This window comes from Pygocentrus nattereri, chromosome 1 (assembly GCF_015220715.1).
Source record: "Pygocentrus nattereri isolate fPygNat1 chromosome 1, fPygNat1.pri, whole genome shotgun sequence".
Lineage (NCBI taxonomy): Eukaryota > Metazoa > Chordata > Actinopteri > Characiformes > Serrasalmidae > Pygocentrus > Pygocentrus nattereri.
The window spans coordinates 53008204-53027836 of NC_051211.1; the positions used below are offsets into that span (position 1 = coordinate 53008204).

Below are 19633 nucleotides of genomic sequence, written 5' to 3' on the forward strand. Positions count from 1 at the left end.
CATCTGCATATGTGCATATGTACAGATATCCACAAATCTCATATGAACAGGTATCCCACATCTCCTGAGCTCCTTCCATATTTTTGGCTGTTTTTATTATTATTTCATATTCAATATCCTATGTATTGTGTTTTATTTGACTTTTCCCTTAGTTTAATACTTGTTAACAGTCTGTGTGCTTGTCTGGTTTGTTTAGTAGGTTAAATGTGTGACTGACCAAGACAAAGTCCTTGTATGTGTAACAAAACAATCAGATTCTAATAGCAGCTTTGCTGATTTAACATAATATTGATTAGATAAACCAGATATTGCATGTTAACTGTAAATAATACGGGGCTTCTTCAAGGAGAGGGTTTTAAGTGGTAAAATGCACATACAGACATATATGAAATCATTACTTTGTGTATTAATTACTTGTATTAAATGTAATATCAGCGCATGTCTAAGCAAATAGCCACTTTATTGACCATATAAACAGCATTTCATTGCAATGTTCACAGTGCAGCAAAATTCGCTCAGTACTGTAAGTGTGATGTATGTAGTTTGTGAAGTTTGAAGTAGTTTAAAGTCAGAGTTGAAAACACATCAGATTTTTTAACTGACTTGAATTTTAGACTAAAATAAAAATAAAAAGTAATTCTGCTTTGAGTGACCCTATAATTTAATTATGTTTACTTTATCAAAACAAATGGTTGAACACTCCTTTTTGTCACTACCAACACAATCATAACACTAAAATAACTTTACCAAATGTTTCAGTAGTGACTCATTCGGTGATGACAACTTTAGCTCATTTTGACATAAACAGCTTTGTACAGCTGAACACACACGAAATCATATTTTTCATTAAAATACAAAACATTTTTAAAATTGCTGAAATCTGTGTTTCAGTAGTTACGATTCTTAATGTTCCACACTGATTTTCAGACTTTGGGACACATTTACTTCAAAACAATGGGATCTAACTGCTCACCACGTGGCCATGAGGGCCAGGGATGCAGCCTCTCTTCCTGCTTTTAAATGGAGGGATGTGGCTAAAAATAAGACTCCGCCTAAGGACTAAAACCTTCTGTGTTTTGGCAGTGACAAAAAATCGTAGGATAAAAGTATTTGAATTTTTAAATTTCCAATCAAGTTTTTTTTTTCTTTCAAACTTAAACTCATGATGAACCTAAATCTTTCAGCTTTACTTTAAAATGAATAAAAAGATCTATAAAAACCTTGAAAGAAATATATAAGATTATTTTCACGAGTAAATTTAGGGTTTAGGCTTTAGGAGACGTATCTCCCAATAGATCCTTTCCATCATTGTGAAGAATCCTAACCCTAACTTAACCAGCTGTATGTCTGGAGAAGTGAAGTTTATTCATTTGCAGGTACCAGACACCCAGCCAGCCTGTAAGACGCTGGGCTGATGCAGTTTTATAGCAGGACTGATGGCAAGATTGGGCCCAGCCCATACATGACAAGTGACCGGTGTGACAGATGTGACCATGTAGGGATGAACAAGAACAGACAGATGAATGTTCTAAGTACAGTCACAGTACAGACCCACACAGTGCTGAATATAAAGACACACACTCACCAGCCACTTTATTAGGTTCAATTGCTCGTTAACACAAATAGCTAATCAGCCAATCACACGGCCTCAACTCAACACATTTAGGCGTGTAGAGGTGGTCAAGACAACTTGCTGAAGTGCAGCCCGAGCATCAGAACGGGGAAGAAAGGGGATTTAAGGGGCTTTGAACGTGGCGTGGTTGTTGGTGCCAGACGGGCTGGTCTGAGTATTTCAGAAACTGCTGATCTGCTGGGATTTTCACACACAACCATCTCTAGGGTTTACAGAGAACGGTCCGAAAAAGAGGAAACATCCAGTGAGCGGTCAGTTGTGTGGACGAAAACGCCTTGTTGATGTGAGAGGTCAGAGGAGAATGGGCAGACTGGTTCCAGATGATAGAAAGACAACAGGAACTCAAATAACCAACCAGAATCTCTGAGGAACGTTTCCAACACCTTGTTGAAAGTCTGCCATGAAGAATTAAGACAGTTCTGAAGGCAAAAGGGGGTCCAACCTAATAAAGTGGCCGGTGAGTGTATAACACAACACTAAACACATTACAGAGCAGCACATTTCTACAATTCATACCATATAAATGATGATTCTGTGCACATTCAGCTTATCACTATATCCATTAATGCTTCGGATTTAAACAGATCACAAATATCTAAGATCTAAATACTTTTTTAATCAGGCCACAGTCTGATTCGGTAGAAGCGTCGATGAAGTCTGGCTTCAAAACACCTCTGCTAAAATAATGATGCAAATCAAGTAAATCAAGCTGTGCAGGAGTAGCAAAGAAAACCTGCACTACAGTAAAATGGAGATGGACCCCAGTTCTGGGTAAAGCGGTAATCTGACCCTCTCTCCTGTCCTCAGCAAATATCGTCCAGCAGTTCCACCACAAACCAGAGAGTGGCGCCATGAAACCACAGTCTGTCATGGGTATGCGCAGGCTGACTCCCACACTCAAGAAGCTAATTCTATCGTCTAGATGTGAATGGTCCTTGTGGAACCAAGACATACATGGTAGCAGAAAAATCCCTATTCCTGCATATTTCTCCGCAGCCTGCAACTGTACAGAGAAAACAGGCAGCAGTTCACGCACTTCTCAGACTTTAACCCAAATAAACTAAGAGTAGCAAACATGAAATGAGATTGACGGCCTGTAGAAGAGCATAACTGGTGCTCCACGTTGCAAATATACTGGTCAGGGTTAAGTGTGACTCCTGCTAATGGGCGTTTAAAGGGAATAACTGTAGCTCAGGCTTATTGACATCGAGATTTTTGAGAGACAACAAGGACAGCCTTTGAGAAGTGTATGCACAGTGTATGCTTGCTGTACCCCACCTCCTGACCACCAGCCCCCCCCCCCCCCCCCTAAAAGCAAACACATATAGCCAAGGGGAAATGAGGAGCATAAAGGCTGGCTAAAAAAGCCCTGACACTTTAGCGCCAACACATACACGGATACTAAATGATTAGACGTAATCTAATATAATCCTTAGAGCATCTAGTGAAATGAGTGAAATCCACTGGAGAGCTGGGTTCTTCACAAAGCACGAACGTCTTAAGAGCTCTGTGGGAAACAATGCGCCTGGTCAGTATGACTCAAAGCCTTTGTCTGTGTTTTGGTTTGAGGGGAAAGTGTTCATGAGTGTTCAAAGGGCTCATGTCCCACATTTCTCTTTATCTTATCTTCTCCCTTGAAGACCACGTATAACGTTGGTGGGGCTTTATGTGCCAAAACAGTCATAAACTATTTCTACATGACCATTTTCCAACCTCTCTTCATCCCTTAGAATCAAACAGGCCGTTTTTGTCACGGCGCCTTTAGGACTGATATATGTAAACTAGAAAGGGAAGTTCATAAACGAACTTTAAGTTGGCCCGAAAAAGCCAAAGGTGTTAAACATTAAAGTTTTAGAAGATTGTTGATGGTTGCTAAAGCATTGCTTAGCTGTTGCTTTTGCGGTTGCTGTTGTATCCAATATGTTTGGTAAGGTGTTGCTAGGTGGTTAGTACACTAATAAAGACACTAATACCTTAAACCACCACCACCTTGAATTTACTGCAACCTTAAATTCACTGCCACATTACATTTACTGATCCCTTAAGGTCACTGGCATCTTAAATTCAGTGCTTCCTTAAATGCAATGTCACCTTAAATGCAATGCAACCTTAAATCCATTATTTGTGCTGATATTGCTGTGTGATATTGTACGCGTGTGAGTCTGTGTGTACTGTGTATGAGTGTCTGTGTAAGAGATGTGAATTGCGATGTCACTCGCAGCTGTTAGATTTGAATGTCTTTGAACGTTTGTTTTACGAAAACCCGATTGCTTAGAAAAGCACAAGCACACTATTTGGCAATATGACCTACGATCCTGCAAAGTTTTGGAGTTCTAGCTCCAAAACTGCAAGATGAGAAACATCTGAGCATAGAGAACATATGAAGAACTGTAAGTTGGATTTTGAAGCCAAATTAATGATCTACTGGCTGCCTCATTCAAAACGCTGCAAGCTGAATAGGCAAATAAATGAAAACGGGCTGGATTCTGTGACATCAAAACAACAGTGGATTTAAAACTGTTTTTGCATCATAGTTTCCATATATTGACTGGACAACAAACAGTATGTTTTTGAAACATTGCTCACTTGCAACATCAAAATCCCCTGTTCCAAAAAAGTAAGGAAATTTTAGTTTTCCAAGATATACGCCCTAAAAGGGAGTATTCCACTAACCGTGACAAACTTTCTGCATAATTTAATTGTTGACATGTAAACAGAGTGATTCAGAGTGGGTTTGGTGTGAAATGCTCCAGATTTCTTTACAGTGGTGATGATAGGAACCGGAGTCAACGCAAGTATAGACATTTTATTTACTATCCAAACCTACACGAGACTTCTGAGTTTTATATGGAATGTTGATGATGGGAAAACAATGGAAAATCTGAAAAAGTAAGTTTCCTATGGGGACTCTTTTGCCCCACAACACTCTGCATGTATGAAGGCCTCCACCATTCAAAACAATGAGCCAAAACCTTCTCAAAACTATCAGAAAACAGACACCAGGCAGCAAATTCATAACCATTTCACTTAATAACTTTCTGTGAGGGAGTTTCCAGGAGCATTAAACTCTTCAGGCATCTGGTTCCCATCACCACGGTGACTTAGTAGGTCTCTCTCGAGCAAAGCATTTCACACCAAACCACTCCCATTGACTTTGTTTACATCTAAATGATTAAATTGTGTGGAAAATAATAAAAAAAAATGGATAGAATTCCCCTGACGAGGTTACGGAGGACGTGATGGGACACATACAGTCATATCTTTTGCATTTGCATGTTTTGAGAGCTCTGCTCTGGCCTGCCGAAGGTCAAGGTTCAGAGGAATGTGCACTTCAGTGTTTTCAATCGCTTAGATAAGTGAACGCATGCAACACGAGTTGAAGGACACAATTTTTTTTGTTTTTCATTGACTAAAGCGTGTAACACTGGCTTAGTCAGGGTCAGACTGTCTCACGCTCAGCTGGGTTGGTCACGTCATGGGAGATAATGCTGCACTTGGAAGACGTTTAAAGGCTACAGACACATTCCAAAGCTCCACGGTATGTAGGATGATCCCAATGATCCATTTTGGTGACGTAGTCAAGCAGCATTGCACTTACTCCAGTCTCTGTACAAGTCCTGTGCAAATGTTTAAGAACACACTTTAGCACGTTTTAATGCACAGTAACTATTTATTTGCTGAATTTAATATATTGGGGGAAAAAATAAATAAGATGTATCCAGCACAAAAGCACATTTTATTCATTTTTTCCCCCAAATGTGTTCAATTGTTGAAAATATGCACTAAAATTTGCATTAAAATGCCAAATTTAAGTTTATGTGTCAACTTGTTTTCACAAATCAACAAAAAAATGGAATTTGACCTGGGGTGCACAAACATTTGCACACGACTGTAAGTAAACTTTACACTTTTTCGTTTTCTTCTACTTCAAATTCCCATATTGTACATGTTTCTTGTGTTTATTTTCCCATTGTGGTCCACTTCAATAGTTTGTGTGGTTTTTTTTGTACCAAAACCAGTCAATTGATTTTTAGCTGACCGTTATCAAATCTCTCTTCATCCCTTAGAATCAAACAGGCTGTTTGTTAATGTGCATTTAAGACAGACAATATGTAAATAGGCTTTATTCTGATTGGCTGTGCCTCTCTCAAAAAGCTATTTGTGCTGAAACACTCTTTATAACTTCAGTGTGAGTGGGTGGGGCTACATTGCCGTAGGCTGAATAGGTGGATTCATGCCACAGATAGTTCGCAAGCTGATTGGTTGAGAGGCGCTCTAATCATGCTGTTATTTTGCCATGACATCACAGGTTTTTCACAAACGCCGTATCACTCCAATAAGACAATGTTGCTAAGCAACGACTTTGACAGCTGTAGGAGCTATTTGAACGTTTTTACTTCTCACTTTGCCACAAACAGAAAACGGACACTGTTAAGATCACATCTGACTGACCGTCGATCTGGTCCGACTCTGAAGACGAGACGACACTAAATTCCCAAACTGTCGTCACCACTGAGCAGCTTTTCAGTCGGCAGCTGTGACAGAAGAACAGCTGAACAACCTGGAATCAGCCAGAAATGAACCCAACACCATTCGCCAAACTAAACGGGCTGTAAGAAGCTTTACAGACCGGCTGGAACAAAACAGCATTAATACTGATCTGGACAAACTGACCAAACTGTGCTGAACCTGATATTGGCTCAGTTTTATGGCTCAGTCTGATTTGGTCCGACTCTGAAGATCAGACACGTCTGGCGAATGGTGTTGGGTTCATTTCTGGCTGATTCCAGGTTGTTGAGGTTCTTCTGTCACAGCTGCCGACTGAAAAGCTGCTCAGTGGTGACGACACTTTGGGAATTTAATGTAAGGAGCTGGAGATCGAACTGCCGGCTGGGCAGCGAGTGGGCGGAGCTTGTTACTCTGACATAGCAACAAGCTGCTCGTTAAGGAGCTATAATTAGGAGGAAGGAGCTGAACATTAAAACATATTAAACGCCGCGTTCACGGCCAGTTTATTCATTTCTTACTGTATTTATTTAACTGCTGTATTAAAGCAGTAGAGCACTCGAGGAGGGAGTTATCACCAATGTGATGATCTACGGCGACCAAACCACAGCCGTGATGATATTTCGCAATAACACTCCCTCTCGGGTTCTATTGCTTAAATATGTAAATATGTTAGTTTCTGTGACGTCACGGAAACAGCCCGGGAAGCCAAAATGGCAAAATAGATATAATCAGAGATGGAATAAGGGACCAGTAACCTCATATGTCTCCTCTGACGTTCTGTGCTCAGATTTGAAGACAATAACATTCATGTTTCTCTTTGGAAAATGTGTTTTTTTTTAAGCGTGGGCCGTTTAAAGTAGTTTTCCACTGATTCTTTTTCCTTAATTCTGCATAATTTAGTGGTTAAGATAAGCAAAATCATGCAGAGCGGTTTGATGTGAAAGAGTTCAGGTGTCTTTACAGTGATGGTGATAGGAACCAGGGGTCACCATGACTACAACACAAATATAGACATGCTATCTACTAACCGAAACCACCAGTGAACCTACACGAGTCTTCTGAGTTTTATTTGGAAAGTTGACGATGGTGAAATAGTGACAATCCTGAAAAAAGTTTTCTTTGAGGACTATTTTGCCTCATACCACTGTGCATGCACCCCTCCACCACGATATGCTTTTGAAAATAACATTTATCTGCAGCTGAACTAGAGCCAGAGATCATTTCTCGTCCTGCACTAAAAGCCTCTCCTCTCCTTGATGCCGTGAGTTACTACTCTAATGTTTAACTGGGCTGGAATTCTAGCGCTGTTATGTGGGAATCTTAGGAGAATCTGAAAACCCGCTGAGCCATAAAAGAGCAACATTTGAGCAATAAAGTTTTCCTCCAGGTTTGGAAGCTTCTTTTTGTTCATGAGTGCAGTCAAAAACCACTCTCAAATAAGGTTTTACAATCTCCCGGCATAAATTGAAAGCGCTAAAATGAAAATGCATTAAACAAAATGTGACTTTTGCTGCTCAGCTTGTTTCCATCAAACGACGATAATGTTTTGGATCATCAATAAAAGCAGATGTGTTTGATATGCTCACCTCTCTAGTTTTATGTGTGTCACAACTTATGTAACTTTGGCTTCTCTTACTTCTCATAACGTGATAATGACTTATTTGTTTGTTTGTTTGTTTTATGTATTCCATCTGAACTGTTATGTGAGAGATGAGGTTTCTCTGGCGTGCACAGCTGTTTCAGTTCTTTCCTTTAGAAAGGCTGTAGTCTTCCTCTGGCTGTGTCTCTGTCACATGACACCACATTCATGTGCGAATATGTCATTTTCTTTTAAGTTTCCACTGCAGGTTTTTGTCATTTTTCAGGTATTGGTACTTTAACAGAAATAGACAAATTCTACACATAGACATATTGCAAATTAAGTGACTTAGATAACAGATTTAATGAAATATGAAATTAAATTTAATGAAATTTTGTCTAGGTATACTTTAATGTACTTTAAACCAATAAATAACAGACTTAATTAAATGCACTTTTGTGTAAGTATACTTAAGTGTACTTTAAACTATAAATAAAAGACTTAATGAGATGCACTTTTGTGTAAGTATACTTAAGTGTACTTTAAACTATAAATAAAAGACTTAATTAAATGCACTTTTGTGTAAGTATACTTTAGTGTACTTTAAAACTATAAATAACAGACTTAATTAGATGCACTTTTGTGTAAGCATACTTAAGTGTACTTTAAACTATAAATAACAGACTTAATGAGATGCACTTTTGTGTAAGTATACTTAAGTGTACTTTAAACTATAAATAACAGACTTAATGAGATGCACTTTTGTGTAAGTATACTTAAGTGTACTTTAAAACTATAAATAACAGACTTAATGAGATGCACTTTTGTGTAAGTATACTTTAATGTACTTTAAAACTATAAATAACAGACTTAATTAGATGCACTTTTGTGTAAGCATACTTAAGTGTACTTTAAACTATAAATAACAGACTTAATGAGATGCACTTTTGTGTAAGTATACTTTAATGTACTTTAAAACTATAAATAACAGACTTAATGAGATGCACTTTTGTGTAAGTATACTTTAATGTACTTTAAAACCATAAATAACAGACTTAATGAAATGCACTTTTGTGTAAGTATACTTAAGTGTACTTTAAACTATAAATAACAGACTTAATGAGATGCACTTTTGTGTAAGTATACTTTAATGTACTTTAAAACTATAAATAACAGACTTAATGAGATGCACTTTTGTGTAAGTATACTTTAATGTACTTTAAAACCATAAATAACAGACTTAATGAAATGCACTTTTGTGTAAGTATACTTTAATGTACTTTTAAACTATAAATAACAGACTTAATGAGATGCACTTTTGTGTAAGTGTACTTTAATGTACTTTAAAACTATAAATAACAGACTTAATGAGATGCACTTTTGTGTAAGTATACTTTAATGTACTTTAAAACTATAAATAACAGACTTAATGAAATGCACTTTTGTGTAAGTATACTTAAGTGTACTTTAAACCAATAAATAACAGACTTAATGAGATGCACTTTTGTGTAAGTATACTTTAATGTACTTTAAAACTATAAATAACAGACTTAATGAAATGCAATTTTGTGTAAGTATACTTAAGTGTACTTTAAACCAATAAATAAGAGACTTAATGAAATGCACTTTTGTGTAAGTATACTTAAGTGTACTTTAAACCAATAAATAAGAGACTTAATTAAATGCACTTTTGTGTAAGTATACTTAAGTGTACTTTAAAACTATAAATAAGAGACTTAATGAAGTGCACTTTTGTGTAAGTATACTTAAGTGTACTTTAAAACTATAAATAACAGACTTAATGAAATGCACTTTTGTGTAAGTATACTTAAGTGTACTTTAAACCAATAAATAACAGACTTAATGAGATGCACTTTTGTGTAAGTATACTTTAGTGTACTTTAAAACTATAAATAACAGACTTAATGAGATGCACTTTTGTGTAAGTATACTTTAATGCACTTTTGTGTAAGTATACTTAAGTGTACTTTAAACCAATAAATAACAGACTTAATGAGATGCACTTTTGTGTAAGTATACTTAAGTGTACTTTAAAACTATAAATAACAGACTTAATGAGATGCACTTTTGTGTAAGTATACTTTAATGTACTTTAAAAGTATAAATAAGAGACTTAATGAAATGCACTTTTGTGTAAGTATACTTAAGTGTACTTTAAACCAATAAATAAGAGACTTAATGAAATGCACCTTTGTGTAAGTATACTTAAGTGTACTTTAAAACTATAAATAACAGACTTAATGAAATGCACTTTTGTGTAAGTATACTTTAGTGTACTTTAAACCAGTAAATAACAGAGTTAATGAAATAGGCTTTGGCTTAAATACACTTTATTACACTTTAAACGTATAAATAATGCATGTACTGAAATATGCGTTTGTTTTAGTATACTTTAGTATACTTTAGTACACTTTAAACGTATAAATAACATACTTAATGAAATATGCTTGTTAAATTATACTTAAGTATGGTCAGAAAAACATCTATTGAAGTGTCTTTCTTTACAGCAAAATAAAGTATAATTTAAAATCTACTTTTTGCAAAATACAGAAAGTCTATTTTAACTCAAAACTTTCCTTTAGTATTCTATTGATGTACTTAAGTATGCTTTTCCACACAATTTTTGTGGAAAGCGGTTCTTCTAAGGCACAACTGTTTAGCATTTTTGTTTTTAGGAGTGTTCTAGGCTCCTCAACAACTTAGGCAAGCAGCCTAGAGCAGCGTTCCTGAGGAGAGAGAAGATCTCTTTCTTCAACTCTCACAACATTCCTGCAGTCAGAAGCCCCCTCACCACCCCCCCCCCCCCCCACCCCCCGGCCTTTAGGTTCCAGTTTCATGACTTCTTTTCATTCCGAACGTTTGGGTGGAGGTGAGACTTGAGATTTCTCCTCCAAACACACACAAAGACTCATTTACATACATTTGCATTAAGAGGCTAACTCACCCTCGACTCTAGAGCTGCATGTGCGTAAAGTTAATGACTGGTACAGGTTTATGCCTCTATTTTGATTCATAACAGTTTAGAGATCGTGGAGGGAGTCGAACTACATATCATTCACATCAGGATGGCATTACGGCTCCTGGCTTCTTTGGGATCAGTTTTAAATACAGTCTTGCTCTGAACCACTCAGAGTTCTCATTTCTCTCCACTGTCGAACATAAACTGGATGACTTTGTTCTATTTAAAAGACAGAAATGTTCTCATCTAGAATGTTCCCATCCAAACCTACATTTCACACGGTTCAGATCATTCCCGGCTTGGCTGGAGCTGAAGAAAGTTGCTGGCAAGTGGCAAAAAGAGCAGTTTTTTGTTGTTTTACAGTTTAAGAGAAGACTCCACTGAAATATATGTAATCTCACCAATCTTTCTGCAGCTGGGTAACTGTTGTTGTAGCTTCTGATTAAGGGTCCATATCACGGAAAGCTGGATGTTCCTCATTTTGAAAGTGATTGAAGTGTTTTTTGAAGTGTTGTTCCTTCCTCAGTCTATACACCTCATATGTGGAAACCAGGCTGCAAAAATGCCTATTCAGCCTATATCAGTTTAGCTCCGCCCACTCACACTGAAATTATAAAGAGTGTTTCCACCCAGACTGCTTTCTGAACGAAGCACATGGACAGCCAATTAGAACAGAGCTCAGTAATAAAAGCAGGCTATTTAATTATCAGGGATAAAGACTGGCAGCACAAATGAGTCCTCCTCACAGTGAACAGGTCTGTTGTCACCTGGTGTCATGTGACTCGTTGGAGTTACAGGGTTCCAGGAGTGAATGGGGAGCAGGGCTGTTAAATTTGGTGTTTTGGGTACAATTCGCTCACACTGGCCACTGGATATTCAACATGGCACCTCATGGTAAAGAATCTCTGAGGATGTGAGAAATAGAATTGTTGCTCTCCACAAAGACGGCCTGGGCTATAAGAAGACTGCTAATACCCTGAAACTGAGCTATAACCCGGTGGCCAAGGTCATACAGCGGTTTTCCAGGACAGGTTCCACTCGGAACAGGCCTCGCCAGGGTCGACCAAAGAAGTTGAGTCCACGTGTTCAGTGTCACATCCAGTGGTTGGCTTCAAAAAATAAACGCATGAGTGCTGCCAGCATTGCTGCAGAGGTTGAAGAAGTGGGATCAGCCTGGAGTCAGCCTGTCAGTGCTCAGACCAAATGCAGCACAATGCATCAATGCATGAGTGCTGCCGGCACTGGGGAGCTGCAGTTCATTGAGGGAAACATGAATTCCAACATGTACCATGACCTTCTGAAGCAGAGCGTGATCCGCTCCCTTCAGAAACTGCGCCACAAGGCAGGTTTCCAACTCGATAACGACCCAAAACACACCTCCAAGATGACAACTGCCTTACTGAAGGTGAAGGTGATGGACTGGCCAAGTACGTCTTCAGACCTAAACCCATTTGAGCACCTGTGGGGCATCGTCAAGCGGAAGGAGGACGAGCGCAAGGTGTCTAACATCCACCAGCTCCGTGATGTCATCAAGGAGGAGTGGAAGAGGATTCCTGTAGCAGCCTGTGCAGCTCTGGTGAATTCCAGGCCCAAGAGGGTTCAGGCGGTGCTAGATAATAATGGTGGTCACACTAAATATCGACACTGAGCACAATTTGGACCTGTTCACTGTGAGGTGGACTCACTTGTGTTGCCACCTATTTAGACATTAATGACTGTGTGTTGAGTTCTTTTCAGAGGACAGTAAATCTGCACTGCTATACAAGCTGCACACTGACCACTTTATATATATATTTATATATATATATATATATATATATATATATATATATATATATATATATATATATATATAAACTATTTTTATATTAAGTTTAATTTCTATATTATCATCCCATGAACATTATGGCTGGGCATCTAGCAGGGCATCTACAACTGATTCTATGGTTACATATTTTCAAATGATCGCATTTAAGATATTTATACAGTGTATGAAAGAGCCGTCATGGCTATTGGATGCAATCTGCTCCAGAACAGCACATATATCATGTAAACACTTGCTCATCCACATTATTCCTGAAATCAAATCTCTACTGTCCTGGGATGACTTTACACTAGATTTTGGGAAATTGCTGTATAGATTTGATTACATCAAGCCACAAGAGCATTAGTGAGGTTAGATACTGATATTGGGTGGTCAGTTCTGGATCACTCCAGCTCATCCCAAAGGTACTGGATGGAGCTCCATCACTCCAGAGACCACAGTCCCACTGCTCCACAGCCCAATGCTGAGGGGCTTATACCCCTTCCACACTTGGCACCGGACATGGTGACCTTAGGCCCCTGTGTGGCTGCTTTAGAGCATCCCATTCTATTGGCCAGTGCTTTTCTATGGAGATTATACAAACTGGTTGTGCAACTGAACACCAGTACACTTTAAAGTGAAACCTAAAGACATACAGTGTCTATTCAAACTGTTAGCGTCACCTTTTTGACCCTGTAAAACTCCATCAGTGAAAGACTGAAATGTTCAGTTTACGTCTGTGTGTTATTTCTTTTCTCTCAGTGGTGCTTCAGGAGAAAATCTATAAATTTTCAGCTTTGTTGATCTGTTCCTGTCACGACTGTGTGCTGAGATCATGTTATTGGAAGAGAAGAGCAGTTTAAAAGGCAGAAGTAGTCATTTCCATCCTCTGCACAATGGGGTTCACTAAGGTCGATTTACTCAACACAATGCTGGATGATTATATACCTCGCTCAGTAGCACATGGTTATGGTTATGTAAGGGTGTTTATTTGTCTGTTAGGCTGAAGCAAAAGGAGTGTGCGGAGTAATTTCTATCATTAGAAATAATTTCTATTGCTTTAATAAATATGGGCATCACAAGTATATATAGTGCCATAATCCTTCTAAGTAAGGACCTTTCCTACTTTCCTCTACTGTAGTCAGTGCACACATGCACTTTAGAGAGCCCGTACACTACATATCTGTGTATTTCCTTTTTCTCCTCAAGGTTTGCCAAAAACAGCTATGATTCATTTTTATATGATCATTTTCCAGCTTCTCTTAGAATTCCCTTAGAATTATACAGACTGTTTTTGTTACTGAACCTTTATTAATAACTGACATATGTAAAAATACTCTGTTCTGATTGGCTGCCCTGCGTTTGCCTTCATTCAAAAAGCAGTTTGAGCAGAAACACTCCTTATAACTTCAGTGTGAGTGGGCAGGGCTAAACTGCTATACATATGTAAATGAGCTAATTTATTACATCAAAGAAACAAAGACATCAAAGTGGCCTTCCGTATAAGGAGTGGAAAGTGAATAATGTTTCTAAACTGTAACAATGTTTCCATACTATATTACTTTATATTATATAACTTTTATATATAAAACCTACTTTACTTTTAATGTAAGTCAATGGAACCAGACATTTTTTCCAAGTCATTTTGGGCCGATTCTATTTGTCTAATTTTCATAATTTTCACATATATATATATATATATATGTATATATATATATATATATATATATATATATATATGTATATGTATATATATATATATATTTTAAATCATAATCTGAAAAAGTCTGTTGCCCTTGTGATGTGTCAAATTTAATGAAGAATGGACCAGATGGTCCAAAATTCCTTGGAAAAATGTGTTTATTCATTTACTTCCTTTAAAAGTTCCTCATGTTTTTCTTTGTCCTTTTGAAATAATGAGAAAATTCCTTTTGTCCTTTACATCGTATGTAAGTTCCATGATGAATAGATGAATAGAGGCCAATGGCCCCTAAAAAGTCCGGTCCATTGACTTACATTGAAAGTAAATAGTGTTTTTTTTCTTCTCCTGTAAAGTTCCCAGTTTGGAGATACGAGGTTTTGTTCGGACTGCAGTGATATACTGTGTGTGCATAGATTTTTGCTGCTCTCATATTTCACATTACACACTTTATATACATGCTTCAGTACTTGATTGTTATTATTCTTAATGTTTTAGCATTTTCTCAAATGATTTGATTTCCTTCATTTTATGTTCCCAACTGCGCTAGATAAGAAAATCTTTGTACGTCTGGTACAAATCAAATAAAGAATCGGATTCTGATTAACAAAATAAAAGCAATATAAATCTGTGTCCAAATATTTTTGCTTTCTTTAACGATTCTTACAGTTCCAAGAATTAACCCGGTATAATAAGATGCAATCTCTAAAGCACTAGATGGTTATTTTAAATAATGTGGTGCTACCAAATGATACTGAAACGCCCAACCGGTCGTATTAACCAGGTAAATGTGAGGTACATGTTCCCTGCTGTCTGATTACTTTGTGTAAAATGATTGCAAGTATAAATTTAACTGTACTGTCACATGTTTAGGCAGTAGACTGTCTCCTCACTGTCTTGGAACCTGGCATCATGTTACCCAAACAATTCCCTAGTATTATGAAGTACCTCTCAATTACCTGGTTAATCCCTAAATGACTGTAAAAGAAAGTATTACCACTTTTTCTGAAAACATCTGAGAGGTTTGATAATCTGGTATAAACACAACCTTTATAAGGTCCAGACATGTACAGCTGCAAATGGAAAGCATGAAACAGTTATTAATAAACAGTTATTTAGTTCTGCCAACAGAAAACTTAGCAGGCCAGTGCAGAAGGTGTCTAAAGCATACGGTCCACATATCACAGATTCCACACATCTCACAGAGACGTTTCCAGTAAAACACTATAACATCGCAAGAATTTATGTGCTTGTGTAATGAAAGCAATCCTGAGTCGCCTGAAGAACACTGAGATGATCTATGAAAACTTAAAGCTTTAAAAGCACTTTTTTTCCAAAATACACACTTTTGAAAAAGGCAAAGGAAAAGCAGAGCTCCTTCCACAGAGCACTGAAATGGAAGGCTGGACCGTGTATTCATCCCTGAAGAGCTTTGCTGATGATCGTTCATGAACATTCAGTAACCCCAGCGTTTCCTTAAAGGAAGACGGTGCTTTTTAAAAGAGCTTCACTGATTTTCCAAAACGTCGTCACGATTAAACGGTTAAGATGAAAGTCGTTCAGAGCGGTTCAGAGTCTGACCCGTTCACAGTGGTGGTGATAGGAACCAGACGTCTGATAGCTCTGATAGCTATCGTACTGGAAGCTATGACACTAAATATTCACAATATTTACTGAGTTTTATGATTAGATTTTGGCCTACAATGCTTTTACACGTCAATGGAGGTGGGGTACGTGCATGGCACTGCGAAGCCCCTCAAAAAAACTTGCTTTTTTTCAGATTCATTGATATTTTATCATCTTCAACGTTCCATTAATAAAAACTCAGAAGACTCATGTGGGTTCACGGTAAATAAAATGTCTATATTTGTGTTGTAGACATGCTGAGCCCTGGTTCCTATCACCACCACTGTACAGAGAATTGGTGAATGAACCATTTCATATCAAAGCACTCACAACTTTATTTACTTCTCAAAGTATAAATGCAGACTTTTTTATTTTTTTATAAATCTATTTTTTCTTAGCAGTCAAACAGCCTTAATAGAGTGGTCTGGTAAAAAGTTTAATTTACAAATTTCAGTATGAACTTTCTGTGTTTGCCTAAAAGTAGAAGACCAGCTGGGACATATTTGCTGTCTGAACTTTGCTTCTTAATGCTTTTCATTGGAGCTGAGATGTCAATATAACTGACTGTAATTCTTTGTGGCTGACAGTCATTTATTTGTCATATTTCTTTCTTTTCTTCCATTCCTAAAGAACTTCTATCACTAAAGAAAAAGCAAACTTTGAACACCAAACATATCTTGGCTGACTAACTACACTTGCAATGGGGGGGAAATGGAATGAATTCGATTTTGCGACCAAGCAATTCCTTTAAATATGAATCAGAAGTCATATTTGGATCACTTTGGCATGAGATACGATCAACAGTTAGCATCAACAGTTAAATAGAGGCCTTGAATTCACTGCCCGGTCAATCATCTGCACTACTTTGGCCAACCTCTGTTCAGTGGTTTGTAACCTGTTCTCAGCTGACCAGTAGAGGACTAGCTATCCATTAGAAACCTAGACTGCTACTTAATAATATGAAGGTGCTCAGACATTTATTACATGTTTCAAGCATGTATTCAGTTGGCAACCCTGCCTGGCTCTTATGCCCAGATATCTGAGGTCACTTGCTGTTCACAACGCTAATGTTAAGGCAAAGATTTGTGGATTGTAACAGGAAAACTCATCACACAGTCGTATTTCTGAATTCCTAGTAAATGTGTATGAAGCTTTTCTCTCATTTTGTCTCAAAAACATCTGCTAGGTTCACTTTGAACACCTTGGACGTGACCTTCGGCTTATTCTCCTCAATTCAATTAGTCTTTTCTTAGCCATACAGTTCAGATCAGTAAAGAGGATCAGGTCACTTAGGCTTAGCAGATTATCCTCTACCCCTACTGTTATCTTTGGGGTCAGTTTGACTCCATTCAAGGTTTAATGTCTCTAAACACCATATTGGCAACTCTTTCTATGAATGTTACGTTTGTACGCATCTATAAACACATTTATAACATGTTAAAATGCATTCATAAGGCATTATAAGCATGGTTATAAATATTTATAAGAACAAATTGCACTTTATAGCCATGTTTAATATACATTGTGGATTGTTAATATAATGCATTATAAGTAGTGCCAAAGAAGTCAGTCCCAGCTTGAGGAGCGCAAAGACAAATACTGCGTTTATTTACACCCTGAGATTTCCAATATTTTATTTGAGCGTAACGTGGACTGACGGCCTGGAGAGGCAGAGGGGATATAGTAAAGCGCTGTCGTTGTAATTTCTTCCCACACTTGTTCTAACGTCAAGCTCTAGAACCCTTCACTCTGTGTCATCACTACACTACAGTACAGTAAGTCTAATTTCTGCTGGCATTGTATTGGATATGCAGTGTTAAGTCAGTGCCAGGCTAACGGTGGTGCACATTCACAGTGGTGAACATTGACTTTCCCACATTGGGTGAAACTCTGAGGGCAGCTCTAGTTTAAACTCTGACATTTGAAGCCTGTAATGAGCTTTATTGTGTTTTAGTGTTTCAGTAAATCCTTCACTCTTAACCCTGGAGGAGGCTTTAGTCCAGTACACTTCACTTTACTTAGAGCGGACAAATACAGCTTATGAGCTCTTATAATCTGTTATGAACAGCACTTATAATGCATTATGTTAACAATTCGTAGTGCATTATAAGTATGGCTATAATGCATTTTTATAAATATTTATAGCCATGTTTATGATGCCTTATGAATGCATTATAACATGTTATGAATTTATTTATAAATGCTTACAAAAGTGTTACCGACATATTTTTTTTTGCTTCATACTTAATATGTTTTCCTAATTTAATGGAGACAACTTGGTAAACATGAAATTAACATGATGACATCTTTATACTGTCCTGTTAACATTTTGTACACGTCAGCGTTTTTTGACCCCAGGCTGTTTTAGTTGTAAAAGAACATAAGAAATATCAACATTTTGCACTTGTTACACGTTTATTTTTGTATTTCTGTATTTTATGTGGTTGTTTTGGTGATGTTAAGGTCACTATCACATGGAAATTTATAATCTATAGAAAACATCCCTCTGCTTTAGGACCCTAACCATAACCACACCTGTAGTAATGTGAGCACCACAGTTTGCAGCAGATGAGCTGTCGTCTCTGACTTTACATCTACAAGGTGGACTGACAAGGTAGGAGTGTCTAATAGAGTGGACAGTGAGTGGACACAGTGTGTAAAACCTGCATTCTGATCCACTCGTACCAGCACAACACACACTAACACACCACCACCACGTCAGTGTTACTGCAGTGCTGAGAATGATCCACCACCCAAATAGTACCTGCTCTGTGAGGGTCCATGGGGGTCCTGACCACTGAAGAACAGGGTAACAGAGTATCAGAGAAACAGATGGACTACAGTCTGTAACTGTAGAACTACAGAGTGCAGCTATACAGTAAGTGGAGCTGATAAAGTGGACAGTGATAACAAAATGTTCCTAATGATACTATGTAGTACTATTCGTATTTTGAGTAAATGCTACTGGATCCTCTGAGTTTCTGAAGCCTTCTTGCCCAAAATGACTATAAACTGATCCATGACCTCAGAGGTCTATGCTATATAGTGTGAAAAGGAGCCTGACCCATAACCCATGGCACATTCACTTTCCCACCTGAGGTTCATCAATCAGCTCCTCGTAATATTCAATATCCGGGTCCGCGCTTAGATCCACGTCATAGTTGTCTAGTTCCCCTTGCCGGGAGTGTCTTGTGGGAGAGGCTGACACCACATTCAGGACCAGGAGTCCCAAAAGCAACCGGCCGGGCACCATCATCATCATCCCCCTGTGAGAATGAGACTCGAATGAGTGAGAGCACCAACATTTCATATTCCTATAACCCCTTAAAAAGGGTCCTTTAGTAAAGACCATGGCTCTCTTTCCAACCGGAAGTTCTATTTAGAACCATTTCACGCTTAAATGGTTCTTTGCATGGTGACATTGATCTTCAGATTATTGGAGAAAGTGTGTGTCACTCTATATAAAACTTTTTTATATAGTACCAAAACATCTGCTATTGTTATGATGTCAAGCTTACAAATAACAGAAGAATTGATGCTGAGCTATTATTAATGTAAGTCATAGAAGTTTGTAATAAAACTTTGGGCCCACTGTAGGCCCCGGACATTAAGGCATAAAACATGAAATGGTTCTATATAGAACTCATGGTTCTAAATAGAACTACAGCCATTGCAAAATGGTTCTACATGGCACCAAGAAGAAGAACCATTTCACCATGTAAAGAGCCATAGAATCCCAGGCCTATTACACAATAAGGCTAATTTAAACATATTCGCGATAATACCCGACATCGAGTGTTCTA

At 37.8% G+C, this 19633-nt stretch overlaps 1 protein-coding gene across 1 annotated transcript in view; it reads right to left on the reverse strand.

The window, feature by feature from the left end:
• epyc (epiphycan) overlaps positions 1–19633 on the reverse strand; it is a 52235-nt gene that overhangs the window by 20625 nt on the left and 11977 nt on the right. Inside the window, exon 2 of the mRNA XM_017711295.2 lies at positions 18925–19096. Coding sequence (XP_017566784.1) covers positions 18925–19096 — 172 coding nt within the window. The remainder of the gene's footprint in view (positions 1–18924; positions 19097–19633) is intronic.